This window comes from Equus asinus, chromosome 23 (assembly GCF_041296235.1).
Source record: "Equus asinus isolate D_3611 breed Donkey chromosome 23, EquAss-T2T_v2, whole genome shotgun sequence".
NCBI lineage: Eukaryota > Metazoa > Chordata > Mammalia > Perissodactyla > Equidae > Equus > Equus asinus.
The window spans coordinates 53,077,796-53,093,738 of record NC_091812.1 but is presented as its reverse complement, the minus strand read 5'-3'; the positions used below and the strand labels follow the sequence as shown (position 1 = coordinate 53,093,738).

Below are 15,943 nucleotides of genomic sequence, written 5' to 3'. Positions count from 1 at the left end.
CAGGCTTGGTGTTTCTTTTTAAAGAATATGTTTTCTATAGTAAAAATTTAATAAACAAAACAAAATAACTTGACTAAATATAAAAACATATTTTATTATATTACCACAATGTAAAGGTGTACATGATATTATATGAAGAAACCTAATTTAAATCTTATAAATAAATATTTAAATAGATAGGTAAATAGATCAGCATGGTCATCTGTAATGAACTAGTGCCTGCAGAGTTGGACATGATGTTGCTTAGTATTCCAGAAACATTTGGCAAATTGATTCAATTCAGGTCATGCTTACAGCAGAAATGAGAGTCCTTGAGATGGCAGAGCAAGTGGAAGTGTGATATTATCAGTCAGTGAGACACATTTCCATGTTGAACCAGGTGTCATTTCTTCCTCCTTAACTTTGCTGCAAGTTTGTGGATGAAGAGAAGCATCTCATGATTTCTGCTCTGACGATCTCCCAGGCACAAGGGCTGTATTTCTTCTCTTGCAGATAGAGAGCGATTCTTTGGAAGTATCTCCTCACAGCCAGCAGGGGCGTCTCTTCCACCCCCACCTCCTGGCTCAGACAGGCTTCCAGCTCAGTCAGCTGCTGATAAAGTCCAGTGTAGAGTTTGTCTAGGAGGCTCTCATCCCAGGCAGCAGACGAGCCCTCTGTGCTGAAGAGGTGGAAGATCTGCTGGATCATCTCATGGACCACAGAGATGGCTTGAGGCTTCCGGAACTGGTTGCCGTCAAACACCTCCTGGGGGAATCCAAAGTCATTTCTGTCCTTCAGGCAGGAGAAGGGGGAGATTCTCCTCATTTGTCCCAGGAGCATCAAGACCCTTGTGTTGCCCAGGCTATGGGTGTGAGGCAGGTCACATCCCAGAGAGCAGATGGAGTGGCAGCTGAGGACCACCAGGGTCATCAGTAAGGAAAAGAGTAGGGCCATTGGGGATCTTGCAGATGCTGCTGGCCTGGCTGAGGTGGGTGACCTGTGACCCTGGTGTAAGGTTCTCTGAAGACCTTCCTCTGGGCATGTGTCTAAAATAGGGAGCTGGTTTCCATTTTCTGAATGTTGTCTCTTCCTTTCTACTTCTGTTTTTGCTTTTCATTTTGCACTCTCCAAATGGGTGAGAGCAGCATTTCTCAACTATTTTTTTCATTACTGTCCCCTGCCCCCAGAGTCTTTTTAGATGTTTTGCTAATTAAACCTCCCAAGAAAACTTAGTAATATAGATATATACCGTGTACATATTTATGTACTATATTTATATCTGTACTTTATACATTAAAAAAAGTGTAAAGCTTACTCTTTTATTCAGTGCAAGGTTAGGTGTGACTAAATAAAAATTTTAAGCTACAAAAGTTAAATTTGAAAGCTATTGACACATCTTTATAACTAAATTTGCTGAGTGACTTATAATTTATTTACTTATATAAATTGTAATACACAAAATTACATATGCAAATTAGCAATTTCTAAAAATGCATAGTAATAATTTCAATGTAATGAAATATTTAAAATCATTCAAATCTGCTAAAAACAATTGAAAAATTGAATTCTTTCCTTTTTTTTTTTCTTTTAAGATTGGCACCTGAGCTAACATCTGTTGCCCAATCTTCTTTTTTTTGTTTTGCTTTATTTTGTTTTCTTATTCTCCCCAAAGCCCCCTGGTACATAACTGTAAGTCCTTCTGGCTCTGCTATGTGGGATGCCGCCTCACCATGGCTTGATGAATGTTGGTAGGTTTGTGCCCAGGATCCAAACTGGCAAAAGCCTGGACCACTGAAGTGGAGCATGTGAACTTAACCACTCAGCCACACGGCCAGCCCCTGAATTATTTTCTTAATGTTAATTTTCAGTGCCCTGAATTTTAATTTTGTGTTATATGAGAAAATAATCTTTAACTTCTCTAGCTACCAGGTATTCATCAAACTATTGTCAGCATTTTTTTCTGTTTAGCACTAGACATAATTATTGATGTGTTGAGTAACTTTAGTAGAATTAAATCAGAAAATATACCCTATTTGTATTTAATTTCCAAAGCCCACATCACATTCAGAAGTGCTGAGTGTCAAATGAGCAACGTCCACAAGAAAGCCATTGGCAGCCATAAGTATGCAGAAGCGACCTCTCACAATATGACTTTGAGATCCAGGAAACAATGGAGAGAAAGCTCTTCAATCACAGCCAGCTAAAAGCCATAGGTTTGTAGCACTGATCTTGCATACGTGTTGTATATCTTCCATGAATCCAGTGTCAATGTTTCTTGTGTGATACACAAGAAAACCCAATGAGAGAAAATAAATACTAAGGAATAAGGTTTTGTTAGACAAGTTTGAGTTTTAAAGTGCCACAAATCATTGCAATGTCTGAGATTTCTTCACACCTCTGTGAAATAAATTTTGACATCCTTGGAAGCAATTGTAACAAATGTTCCATCTGGGGCGGGGGGGGGGGGGTGTTGATAATGGGAGACTATGCAAATATAGGGGCAGGGAGTATATAGAAAATCTCTATACCTTCTGCTCAATTTTGCTGTGAACCCAACTGCTCTTTTTAAAAAAGTATATTTTTAAAAATATATAAAAGCTAAAGAAACAGGCTCTTCCAGTATTAGAGTCAGTTCTTTCTAAGAAATAGCCTTTTTTAGCTCTGGAGAAAAACCTCCTGCTAGGGCACAAACTTCTACATAGAACAGAAGCCAGATCTCCAGACTTGCTTGCTGTCTTTGTCCATCCTGGACAGTGGGTGACACTCTTCCTTTACAAATATTTTAATAGTCCACAGAGTAAAATGGACGCTGCTTTCTAGTTCCTTTTTGCTACAGCTACTGTTACATCATTGCAACAGGGACATCCCCTCATTTCCAAAAATAGTCACCAGAAGAAGAAGAAAAAAAGACCTCCCATACGGGAATTTCTGAAAAACCTAGAACTTTCACACAACTTTTGCTTTCAACTGGTGACTTTGGACTCAAGTAAAATTGACAGGCAGAAACCACAAGAGAACAGGAAGCACTGGTATGAATGCGCAGAACAGGTTAATGAGGAGTGAATGAGGAGAGCATGCTGGGGATTTCAACATTGGGGAGACGGGAGTGAAAGAATGGGAGGCCGACAAGAAGAGAGGAAGGCGGAAATGTGCTGGGTATCAGCATCAGTAAAGAAATATCTTATATATATTTCAATATGTTATATAGTATAATACATGCTATCATATATTATCTACTACATAATTATTCAAATAGATACACTTTTTCAACTTCTGCTTAGGAGACTAATCTCCATACCAGATATTTACAAGCCATCAATATCTGGTGGAATATAAAGTCAGAGAGGAAGCAAGAGAGAAGATGAAGTCTTGACATATGAATCTCTATGCACAAAATATATATGTTTTATAATAAAAGAAAGGGCAATGTAAAAAGGGGAAAATTAAGTAACCATATTAGTAAATTGGCATAGTAATATGTCCTAGGTGTCAGAAGCTAAAATTTCCTCTTGTGGCCTTGCTTTTTTCTCCTCTCTTGTCTTAGGGTTTCCCTAGAGATTTCTTCTTAAATAAAGTCTGACTTTTGCAGTTCCTTCAATTGTAATCTCTGGTTATTATTCTGGAATCCTATTGAGGTGGTGGAGGTATGGGGGAGGGAAAGTGTTCTAGAACCCTATGATTATGTCTCAGTCTTTTAGAAAGTCCATGCCCCTGGGCTGTGACCTTCACAAGTGCTTCTCAGATTTTTGCCACCCTGTTAGGTGAAATAGGAAAGTTAGAGGGGTTTGGAGTTAGCTATTTCCCTTCTCCTGGGTGGATTAGGCTCTGGTAAAATAGTTTCCCTTGAGAGCAGGCCTTTGTTATGAGTGTTTCAAAATGATCTGAGAGTATTTCAAGATGATTTCTTTTTCCCTTCCTCTGCCAGAAGCAGTAAGAGATTTTTCTCTGATCTTCACAGTGAGAATCTAGCGAGGCTCCTGAAGGTAAAACTCACAAATGTGCGGGGACCCCCAAAGAGAGGACATCTTGCAGTTTTTAATCTCAAGCTCATCCATATGGACCCTTCAGTAATTCTTGAATTACAGGTTAAGTGTTCCTACCAACACTAGCTTCAGCTGTGGTTTCTGCTCCAGGTAAGCCATGATCTCTGCATCCTCCTCTTTCTGCAGTTAGAAGGGCGGCAGCTTGCACTGTGACTTCAATTCTCTGATGGATCTAAGGAGAGTTGTTGTTTTCAGTTTGTTTTGCATGTTTGTTGCTGTTGCTAAGAGCTCTGGAATGATAACTTCCAAGCTGGTTACCTGTGAATGGGAAACCAGCAGTTCCCGCAATTCATACACATACACAACATCATTACAGGTATCTCTCAAGGAACGATGCCCCAGAGATACTCATTTAAGAACAGCATCTGAACACAATTTTGAACAATTTAACTCGATACATTCTAAGACTAAAGCAGAAATAGGAGTCTTAAAAATGACTAAACATGTGGGACTGTGATTTAGTATAATTGTTGAAGAGAATCATTTCCAGGTTCCTTACCATACTTCTTCATCTTTCTTGCAAATTTGAATATGAAGAGTGATCACGTGATTTCTAGCTTCCAAGGCACAGTCACACTATTTGCTTCTCTTTCAGATTGAGATGGATTCCCTGGAAGTACCCCTTCTCCTCTAGTGTAAGCTTCTTGCTTCTCAGAAGAGTGTCTTTGGTTTTACCTGTTTTCTGTGCTAAGCAGGTATCCAGGTCTTCCAGCTGCCGATGGAGTCCAGTGCAGAGTTTGTCCAGGAGGGTTGTGTTCTAGGCAGAAGAGGAGCACTCTGTGTGGAAGAGGGTGGAGATCTGCTGGAGCACATCATGGCGGACAGAGAAATTCTGGGCCTTCTGGAACTGGCTGCCATCCACCATCTCCCAGAGATGTCCTTCAGTCAAGAGAAATGAGAGATCCTCCTCATTTGTCTCAGAAGCATCTGGCCTTCCTTTGAGCCAGTCCATGGCTCTGAGGCAGGTCACAGCTCAGAGATCAGATGGTGATTCAGCTAACCAGAGGAGGCCATCAGAGGGGTGGGCACTGGGGACCTTGGGGATGCTTGTGGCCTGGATGAGGTGTGTGTCTGTGTGAGTCTTGACCCCTGGTTTCTCTGAAGTCCTTTCTTTACATGTCTCTTAAATATAAAAGATAGTAATTTTCATTTTCTGAATGTTCCTGTACACTTTTTATTCTTTTTATTTGCTTTCCTTTATGTGTGTACCAAATAGATTAGAATAGACTAGAAGACATCAATTATTTAAATTATTCTTTTCATTTTTTCGATTTAAGTTTAATTTGCCAAAAAAACTTCAGATGTTTCAATGTAAATGGATTCAAAACTTTCGAATGAGAAAAGACTTTTTGTTAAAGTCAAAGTATGCAAATATTGTTCTCCTTGCTAAGAACAAAATTTCACCTCTGCTTCTGGGCTCTGTTTTGCCCTCTTTATTTTGCATGTCAGCAAAGCTGCCTCATTCTTCTGGATTTGTCCTCTTAAGAAAGGATTTATTAGACCTGTTTGACAATAACACCTTTAGGAGAAAGGTCTATATCTTGTTCACAATTTTATCATTAGCCAGAGTTCATATTAATTACTCAAGACATAATAATTATGTTGTTTTCCTCCCAGTACATATTTATATATCCTAGTTGTAAGTCCTTCTAGTTTTTCCATGTGGGATGCCACCACAGCATGGCTTGATGAGCAGTGTGTAGGTCTGCACCCAGGATCTGAACCGGCAATCCCTGGGCTGCCAAAGCAGAGTGCGTGAACTTAGCCGCTACACCAGCTGGCCTGCCCCCAAGACGTAATTATTAATGAATAATATTCTCAGATTTTGTGTACAAGAGAAGACTTTCAAGTATGGCCATGTGGCAGTGCTCCCTAGGACCTCTTGACCAGAAATGTAACTGGCACTTTCCACACTTTCAACATTTTCCTGTTAATGACTCTTCAGGTTGTTTCCAAAATTATTGGTTGGTTTCTTAACTTTTTTAGGTGTGCATGGGTGTTTCAGTTCTAATTACAAGACCTACAACATGTTTATCCTTCCCCAGGCACCATCTCACCTTACCAATTAGCACGTGTTTTTCTGACCCTCTGGCTCAATGTGCACACAGCCACATATCTTCCAATTTAATTCTCGATACCTCGCTGTTTAATGAGCTTCCAGGAGCTAGCTCATCAGACTTTCAAATTTTATCATATCTTTATTGGAGGGTGATTGCTTTTGTCCCCAGAACAATTTACTGCCCAAGACCCCAGATTAAATATTTCTGTGACAACGCCTCTTCTTTTTCTCAGGTACTCAGGTGCCAAATATTTCCACAGTTTCCAGATGACACATGCCAAATGTTATGCACTATATGTGTGTGGAGGGGGCATGGGTTTAGGTAAATTATCCATTTTGTTTTGTTTTGTTTTCACCTTAAATAGCAAAAGGAGTTTTATTTTGCTAAACGTTGATTTTTACGTGGAGTTCAATTTATTAAACTGTTGAACACCTATTATGCCCTAAGTGTCTGAGCTGTCCACAGGGGAGTCATTGATGATTGACCTCCCGTTAAAAGCTTATATTGAAGTGTTAATAACCCTCCCTAGATAGTTCAGTGTGTACATTTCAATAGAGCTTGTTGGTTCCACATTCTCCCTCTCACGGTGAAGATGTAGGACAGTAAGGGCGTCATATCATGCTGCAGAAAACTAGCCTTCTTGGCTTTACTAGTTTCAGAATCCTTAACATTTTATATTTTCATTTTAATTTAGTATTTTTCTGGGCAAGGATTGTCTTGCTGTTTCTGAATTACTTTCTATTTCGTCTTGAGGTTAGTACCAAAATAGAGAAATAAAAATGGAAACGTAAGGGCCTGTACCATTATTTTCCATCATTTTCAGTACATCATTTTTTTCTTTCTTTCTCCACTTAACTTTCTTAGAAAGCTGTCCCTGCATTTGGATGCACTGAGGCAAAAGGAGAATACATGTAGGTCTGAATAGGATGAAAGAAATAGAGTGAATCCCCAGGTAAGAAAAATGGCAATGGGAGTTCTTCTCTTCTCTAATCACCGTTCCACCACTCCAGTGTGGTTTCTGCTCATTAATTCCACCAAACCAGCTCTCACTAAGGTCAGTTCCATCTGTTACCCTGTGTAGCAGATGATTTCAATTCACGGAGCAGCTGACTGACGTTCAACATAGTACTAATCAAAGCAATGATAAATTATCGTGAATAATTAAATATGTCATGATTTAAAGTAAATAAAATATTAAACATATTAACATGATTTGTCAATACATCAAATCCATGAATCTATCCAGAGACAAAAATATTTCAAAAAAGGGAACACTCGGCAGAAAAAAATTCACATTCTTTTCCAATTCGCACTCTATTTCTCTCTTGCCTTATAGAAGGCAAATCTCCCAAAACTAGTTTCTACACACAGTCTCTAACTGCTCTTCTTCACCCTTCCTTCTACTCCAATAATGGACTCTAGTGATTAATTCTACCACACCAGCTCTCACCAAGGTCACCAATGCCATCTGTTTTCCCAGTGTGATGGGCAGTTTCCATCCACATTTTGAAATGATGCAATTCGTCAAAGCAGTTTTAGTCTTTTAAATAGAATCTAATCACCATTCTCTCCCATCCTATTAACTTATGGCCAATCCACCTGCTTCTTTTGTGGCTTTTTCCCGCCTTTACCAGTCAAAGGTCCTAGGAATCAATTTTATGTCCTTTTCTCATTCTATCCTCTCTTCCCACGTGACCACTTCTGTTCCTAGGCTTTCAGTTCACAGAATTGCTTGTAAATTGCAGACTCAAATATCCACTTTCCAAAGGATATCTGCACTTGGGTGTCTATGAGTCAAATGTAGACAATACCTGCTGATTTGTTTTGATTTCCTGACATGCCTGCTCCAGCTTACACTGAGAGAATCCCATTTTTTCCATTTTCTTATTATATCATTTAGCATAACTAATGTTAATTAAGTATGATTACTGTTTTTAGGTTGGTTTCTCAACAAAAATCAAAGATACCAGAAAACAGGATTGGATTTGTTGCGTTCACCTCTATATCGTGAGGACAACATATAACCTGGCTTAGAGGAAATCTATTTTTACTTCTAACTTGAAAAACATTATAATGAGTAATTGAATTGTACCATGAATTCTTTAATCTGGTTACAATCAGATGTAGTGTTTCTTTATTAAATAAAAACAAATACAAGTAATTTTCTATAGAAACAATTTAATGAACAAAGAAAGTAATAAATTGACTAAATTTAAAGACTGTATTTTTTTCTCTTAAACATGATTTAAAAGTGCACATAATATCATATGAATAAAATTAATTGAAATCTTATAAGTAAATAAATAGGTAGATAAATAAATGTTTGGACAGATGGATCAGCATGGTCATCTGTAAGCGACTAGTGCCTACAGAGTTGAACATGATGTTGCTTAATATTCCTGAAAACTTTTGACAAATTAATTCAATTCAGGTCATGATTACAGCAGACATGAGAGTCTTTGACATGGCAGAACACGTGGAAGTGTGATATTATCAGTCAGTGAGAAGCATTTCCATGTTGAACCAGGTGTCATTTCTTCCTCCTTAACTTTGCTGCAAGTTTGTGGATGAAGAGAAGCATCTCATGATTTCTGCTCTGACGATCTCCCAGGCACAAGGGCTGTATTTCTTCTCTTGCAGATAGAGAGCGATTCTTTGGAAGTATCTCCTCACAGCCAGCAGGGAGTCCTCGTTCATCAGGGGCGTCTCTTCCACCCCCACCTCCTGGCTCAGACAGGCTTCCAGCTCAGTCAGCTGCTGATAAAGTCCAGTGTAGAGTTTGTCTAGGAGGCTCTCATCCCAGGCAGCAGACGAGCCCTCTGTGCTGAAGAGGTGGAAGATCTGCTGGATCATCTCATGGACCGCAGAGATGGCTTGAGCCTTCTGGAACTGGTTGCCGTCAAACACCTCCTGGGGGAATCCAAAGTCATTTCTGTCTTTCAGGCAGGAGAAGGGGGAGATTCTCCTCATTTGCCCCAGGAGCATCAAGACCCTTGTGTTGCCCAGGCTATGGGTGTGAGGCAGGTCACATCCCAGAGAGCAGCTGGAGTGGCAGCTGAGCACCACCAGGGCCATCAGTAAGGAAAATGGTAGAGCCATTGGGGATCTTGCAGATGCTGCTGGCCTGGCTGAGGTGGGTGACCTGTGACCCTTGTCTCTGGGTTCTCTGAAGACCTTCCCTTGTGCAAATGTCTTAAATAGGTTCACATTATTTTCCATTTTCTGAATATTCTCTTATTTTCTACTTCTGTTTTTACTTTTCATTTTGTGTTCTCCAAACGGGTGACAGCGTTTCTCAACTCTTTTTTTTTTTTTTCATGATTGCCTCCCTCTCCGCTGCCCTCAGAGACTTTTTAGATATTTTTTCCTTATTGGACCTGATAAAATTCTGATATCCCAGATATACTGTTTATCTATTTATGTACCTTATTTATGTCTCCACTTGATACATAGAAAAAGAAAGGTCAAAGCTTACTCTTTTTATTCAATACACGATTAAGAATGACTAAAAAAATTAAGGTTTAAGCTAAATTTAAAAGCTATTGACAGTTAGGGACCAGCTCCATGGCTGAGTGGTTAAAGTTCCATGCACTACATGCGGGTTTGGAACCCAAGTGTGGACCTGATACATTCATCAGCCATGCTATGGAGGCATCCCACATACAAAACATAGAGGAAGATTGGCACAGACGTTAGCTCAGGGTTAATCTTCCTCAAGTGAAACAAAGAGGAGGATTGGCAATGGATGTCAGCTCAGGGAGAATCCTTCTCACCAAAAAAAAAAAAAAGCTATTTAGAGTTAATTTAACTTTATATCTAAGTTTGCAAAGTGACATTTAATGTAATATATTTACTTATATAAATATTAATGTATCCAATTACATATTCAAATAAAAATTTATATAAATACTTTATAATAATACCAATGTATTATTATAAAACTGCTAAAAGCCATTGAAAAAATAAATTACTTTCTTTTTTTCCTTAAGATTGGCGCCTGAGCTAACGTCTGTTGCCAATCTTCTTTTTGTTTTCTTCTTCTCCCCAAAACCCCCCCAGTACATAGTTGTGTATTCTAGTTGTAGGTCCTTCTAGTTCTGCTATGTGGGGTGCTGCCTCAGCATCACCTGATGAGCAGTGCCAGGTCCGTGGCCAGGATCCAAACCAGCAAAACCCTGGGCTGCAGAAGTGGAGTGCGAGAACTTAACCACTCAGCCATGGGGACTGCCCCGATAAATTACTTTCTTAACATGTATTTTAGGCAAACTTTTAACTTTGTTTCATATCAGAAAATAATTTTTAACTTCACTAATTGCTAGATATTCATCTAGATATTGTCAACCTTTTTTTTAGTACTTGACATAATTATTCATGTGTTGAATAACTTTAGTAGAATTAAATCATAAAATATAAACTATTTGCATTTAATTCTCAACATCCACATCAAACTGAGGCTCAAACACAAGCAACATCCACAGGATAGTCAATGGCAGCTCATAAGTAAGAAGGCCACCTCTCACAATCTGACTTTAAGATCAAGCAAATGATGGAAGAAAGTTCTCCAATGAGCCATCAAATCACCATAGGTTTTTAGCACTGATCCTGCATACAGTTTTATCTTCCACGAGCTAAGTGTTAGTGCTTCCTGTCTGATACACACACAAAAAAAAAACATAAAAGAGAAAAATGAATACTAAGGAATAAGATTTTGTTGCATAGGGTTGAGCTTTGGAGCGCCACAAAGCATCATAATATCTAAGATTTCTTCACACCCTTAAGAACTGATTTTTGTACCTTGGGGAGCGATATCATCCAGGATGACAATGCATGATTTAGACAATATTCTCGGTTTGAATCTTTCTTTATATTTTTGCATTCAATTTCATATTTCACAAAGGACTTTCAGAGGTTCCAATCCATGTCTACTCTTTTCAAACAAAAGGAAACAATCTTTGTAATAAATTTGGAATTGGATCAGTATTATTATCAGGTAAAGAATTAACTTTCAGCTCTGATCCTGAACTCTTTTTAGGGAGTTATGTTCCTCTGCCCTCTACATTCTTACTCTTTAAATGGTAGGTGTGAGACCACCTTCAGCAAATCAGCTCATTAGTAACTGGACTCTGTGTTATTCACTGCTCTATCCTTGGCACCAGGTCCAGTGTAATTACTCAATAAATAACCTTCACTAAAGAAATTTCTGAGATTTCCTCTTCCTACTGGGAGGCGTTCATGAATGACCAAGGTATTCTCCGTCATCATGGCCAAATTGGCTAGGATTATAACAGACAATGGCTGACATTGTCTACTCTTACTGGTGACAATAATGCCTACTGAATTTATTACTAAAAACACTAGGATTCTACTTCCTTCAAGGTGCATGTGGCTCTGTGGATTCAATTTGCAAGAGTAACACAATTTTGAGCCTCTGCCTAGGACTATATTAAACTCACAAGTACGGTCTCCTTTCTATTTTGCCCTCTACTTTGTCATAATAGAAAACAACTAGCCTGGTGTCATACACAGAGTCACATATCTAAACTCAAACTCTCTCTGATTCACACAGCTCACAGCACCTAGAGAATTTACCACATTACTTTTTGGTGGCTCATTACTGAAGTGGTAATTACCTACCTCCATCCTGAGATTCTTTGGAGACTCTTCACAAAGAAGGATGAGTGATCATTTGCATCTTGTTATCTCCATCCATTTCCATGGGCTAGTGGGCTCAATTTCAGTTTGGTTTCCAAAATTTGACATTTAATAATTACAGTGCCAATTCAGGTCGAGAACCAACAGTCCAGATTCTGAGACCGTGGTCTGCTGTATTTGCCTGCTAACCTGCTCATTCTTCTTTATACTAAGCATGGCTGTTTTCTGTCTTCTAGACGCCAGGCGTGTAGGCTCGAATGTCCTGCTATGGTCTGAATACTTGCATCCCCAGAAAATTCATGGAAAAATTCTAACCTCAAAGTGATGGTATTAGGTGGTAGGGTCTTGATTAGGGCGTGAAGGTGGAGCCCTCATGCATGGAATTAGTGTTCTAATAAAACAGGCCTGAGATGGATCCCTCCATCTTCTGCAATATGAGGATATAAGAAGTCAGCAGTGTGGGACCCAGAAGCGGGCTCTCACCAGAACCAAACCATGGCGACACCCTGATCTTGGATTTCCAGCCTCTAGAAGTGTGAGCAATAAATTTTGGTTCTTTACAAGCTACCCAGTCTATGCTATTTTTTTAAAGTAGACCAAATGGACTAAGACCTGACCTGACCTCTTATCTCCTTAGACTACCTCCCTGGAGTCTGTAAACTACCTGTGGGCGGAGCAATCATCTTACCCAACCTTGCTTCCTAGGCATCTAGTCCAGTCCCTACCATTTCAGGAGTTCAATACTATACATGAACAGAATAATCATGGTAAGAACAGAAGAAAGAGTAATACCAATACATACTAGATAGCTATAATTTGAGAGGACAGTAGATCTAACAATACTTTCTAAATTCTTTATGGTTCTACAAGAGAAGTTATAACTTAATCTTGTGTGATGTATTAAAAAAAAAACTGTTTAGGGGGCTGGCCCAGGGGTGTAGTGGTTAAGTCCCACACTCTGCTTTGGTGGCCCAGGGTTCATGGGTTTGGAATACCCAGTGCAGACCTAGCACCACTCATCAAGCCACACTGTGGAGGCATCCCATGTAAAATAGAGGAAGATTGGCACAGATGTTAGCTCAGTGACAATCTTGCTCAAGCATAAAGAGGAAGATTGGCAACAGATGTTAGCTCAGGGCCAATCTTCCTCACACACAAAAAAGATACAAATAAAACACTCTTTGGTTGCAGGGATCTTTTCTTCAGGTTTGCATTTTCAATATTTAGAATACCAGCATGAGAATCCCAGGCCTGGTCATGAATGGAAGACTCACTCTCCACTTTTATTTCTGTGATCCTCAACACCTGCAAGGAGCTATCTGGTCACACTTTCCTTGTCTCCCCAGGTAATAAGGAAACAACTTGTGATGTCTCCATACTAGTGGCTGCTTTCCAACTTTAACCTCTGCCTTTGGGAGTCAACTTGAATGCTTCTTTCAAAGGGTCAATGATGCTGTAAACTCTTATGAGTGACATCTGCATCATCTCCCTGGGTTTAAATTGTGGAATCAGATTTTGGGTCAGTATTTTTTTACATAAGGTGTGTGCAGCAAACACATTTGTTATTTTCTTTCCCCTAAAACATCAGTACAAATGGTGCAAAAACCAAGAGTAGCCTCATTCACTGAGCTTGTCTCCTCTTCCATTAGTCACCTGATTGGAGTCTATTTCCCAACTTCTTTGCACTTAGGCATCCCATGAAAAGAAATTCAGACCAAACTAATGTGAGCAGAAGTGATATTTCCCTGTTTGGTCCTGGCCCTTGAAAACATCCCATGTGATCCACTTGGCTTTTGCTCTTTACAACTGAGTGAAATAGACTCAAGTACCACAGACAGATTTGGAGTCACCAGTTAAACATATCTAAGCCACAAAATAGAGGGTGCTATGTCCCTGAATCACAGTTTGGAGAAGAGCCAACAAGAAGATTCAACTGGGCCAGCAATGGTGGCCTAGTGTTTAAGTTCAGCAAGCTCTGCTTTGGTGGCCCAGGTTTGGTTCCTGGGTGCAAACCCACACTACTCATCTGTTAGTGGCCATGCTGCAATGGCAGCTCACATACAAAAAGAGGAAGCTTGGCTGGCAGTGGATGTTAGCTCAGGGTGAATCTTCCTCAGCAAAAAAAAACAAAAGGGAAAGATTGATCAGAAATGGCTGCATTGGGCTCTTATACACAGGAAAGATAAATTTCTATTATGATCAAATTACAATTTTCTGTTTATCTGTTACAGCAGCTACCATTAACTTAACTGACAAATATCTCTAACAATAAACTATCCTGAAGAATCTTTCCATAAAAAAATAAATTTCACCCTTTGGGAACAGCAAATACCCTCCAGATCTTAAATTTAAAAATGTTCATAAAATTATTTAAGAAAATAGACCATATCCTTCTCTCTAAAGAAATATTTGTGAGCTCATAACGCACAAGATATTTTAAAAATATTCTCATGATTTTGGCTTCAGGCATTTTTCAACTGGTGCAGAAACATGAGTCAAGATTGCTTTTGGGGGGCTTAGCAAACAGTAAGGTAATTGATTAGGGAGAATCATGAGTATAACTTTGCTCTTTATCTGCTGACTTTTCTTTGAGGATCGTTACATGATGGAAAGGCACCTTTTCATTTCCACTCTGACAATCTCCCAGGCACAGAGGGTGAATTTCTTTTCCTTCAGAAAGCGATAGATTCTTTGGAAGTATTTCCGGACAATAATTCCAAGAGAGGGGCAAGCCAGATTTTCTCCTTCCATCTGCTCCAGGCGTTCCAGGCCATGATCAAGCCTAGACAGTAGTTGTTCAAGGAGGGTGTTCTTCCACGCAGCATGGCTGTCCTTTGTGTTGAAGAGGTTGATGATCTGCTGGAGCATCTCATGGTGGAAACAGGCGTCTTCTGTCCTCTGCATTTCGGGGATATTCTCTCTTCCCCAAGGAAATTTGAAGTCAGTTCTGTCTTTCAGGCATGACTGAGATGGGATACGTTCCAGCTGTCTCAACAGCATGAAGATTTCCTGCTTTTCTAGGCTATGGATCCAGGGCAAGTCCCGGTCAAGAGAGCAGGCGGGGAGGGAGCAGAGCATCACTCCTGCCACTAGCAAATGGATCTGGGCCATTGAGAATTCCTGTGATTCACTACACGGCCGCCAGGGGGCGCGCAGGGGGCCTTTCCTGACGCCGGGCGCTCAGAGGCGCGGACTTGGTCGGTTTCAGTCGTTCGGGCCGCTGGAGGGGGTGTGCGTCGCAGCCTTGGGAACCAACTTCGTGCCTCTTTAATAGTGCACGAGACACCTTCCTCTCCGCGGCCCTACTGCTGCGCGGAGAGCTTGGCCGCGGCCTCGCCGGGGACGCGTTTCTCAGGGAGAGAGCACAGAACCCGGCATTTTCTGCGCTTGCCCCTGAGTTTTGCGCTTTCCTTTCGCACAGAAACTTCAGCGAGGCTGTTTTTACACCGAATCGGTTTCCCGAGGGTCTGAGGCCGGAATCCGAGTGTGTTGAGTGGTTTTTACAGATTCGGGAGCGTTTGTGGGCGAGATGCGGCGACAAATGCGGAGAAAGGGGACGGCGGGGACGTGGGCCGCGAGCGGACGGTGTTGGGGACCCGCGGGGGTGAGTCGGGCGCGGCGCCCCGGGGTCCGAGGCGGGGAAGGTGCCCCCCACGTGCTCGGGGACTTTCCTGGTGACTTTCCAGCGTGACAGCGGGAAGGTGGAGGAGGACAGTACTGAGAAACTGAAAACCTGGAATATTGAAACTGCTTTTTATTAAGCAGCTTTTGATATTAAAATATTTTAATATTAAATATAAATAAAAATTTAAAATATTTTTAACATTAAAACTATTAAAACAGCATTTTATTAAACTTTAACTTTATTTAAACTATATTTTATTTATACCTAAAGAAGAATTTAATATAATAATACTTTCCTAGCTTTAATGGAAGCAAACTCAGGTATTTTCAAGATTACTTCTTTACTTGTTTTCAAATGAGAGGACTGACGTGCTTGACAATTTCTCGGGCCTCCGTGACAATCTTAAATAATTTTTATTTACTTTCACGTTGCTGAAACGACTTTCACAGGACCCCGCCTTGACTGTATTTTTTGAAAGAAAGTTAATGTTCTGTACAAGGTGTTGAGGACATTTAGCAGGTCAGGTCATTTAATTTTCTTTGGTATCAATTATACAGACTGAATGGAATTTGCCTAAATTTCCT

At 40.1% G+C, this 15,943-nt stretch overlaps 3 protein-coding genes across 3 annotated transcripts; all 3 read right to left on the bottom strand.

Annotated features, from left to right (window-relative positions):
• Positions 1–396: 396 nt before the first annotated feature.
• LOC106824699 (interferon alpha-2) lies at positions 397–933 on the bottom strand. Its single transcript, XM_014831134.3, has one exon. It carries the CDS (start codon positions 931–933, stop codon positions 397–399), a length of 537 nt encoding a protein of 178 aa, XP_014686620.3.
• Positions 934–8,626: 7,693 nt separating this feature from the next.
• On the bottom strand, positions 8,627–9,181 carry LOC106824785 (interferon alpha-2-like). The gene has a single exon (XM_070495792.1). The coding sequence runs from the start codon at positions 9,179–9,181 to the stop codon at positions 8,627–8,629; it is 555 nt and encodes a 184-aa protein (XP_070351893.1).
• Positions 9,182–14,332: 5,151 nt separating this feature from the next.
• Positions 14,333–14,845, bottom strand: LOC106824786 (interferon alpha-2-like). Its single transcript, XM_014831280.3, has one exon. The coding sequence runs from the start codon at positions 14,843–14,845 to the stop codon at positions 14,333–14,335; it is 513 nt and encodes a 170-aa protein (XP_014686766.1).
• Positions 14,846–15,943: the final 1,098 nt, after the last annotated feature.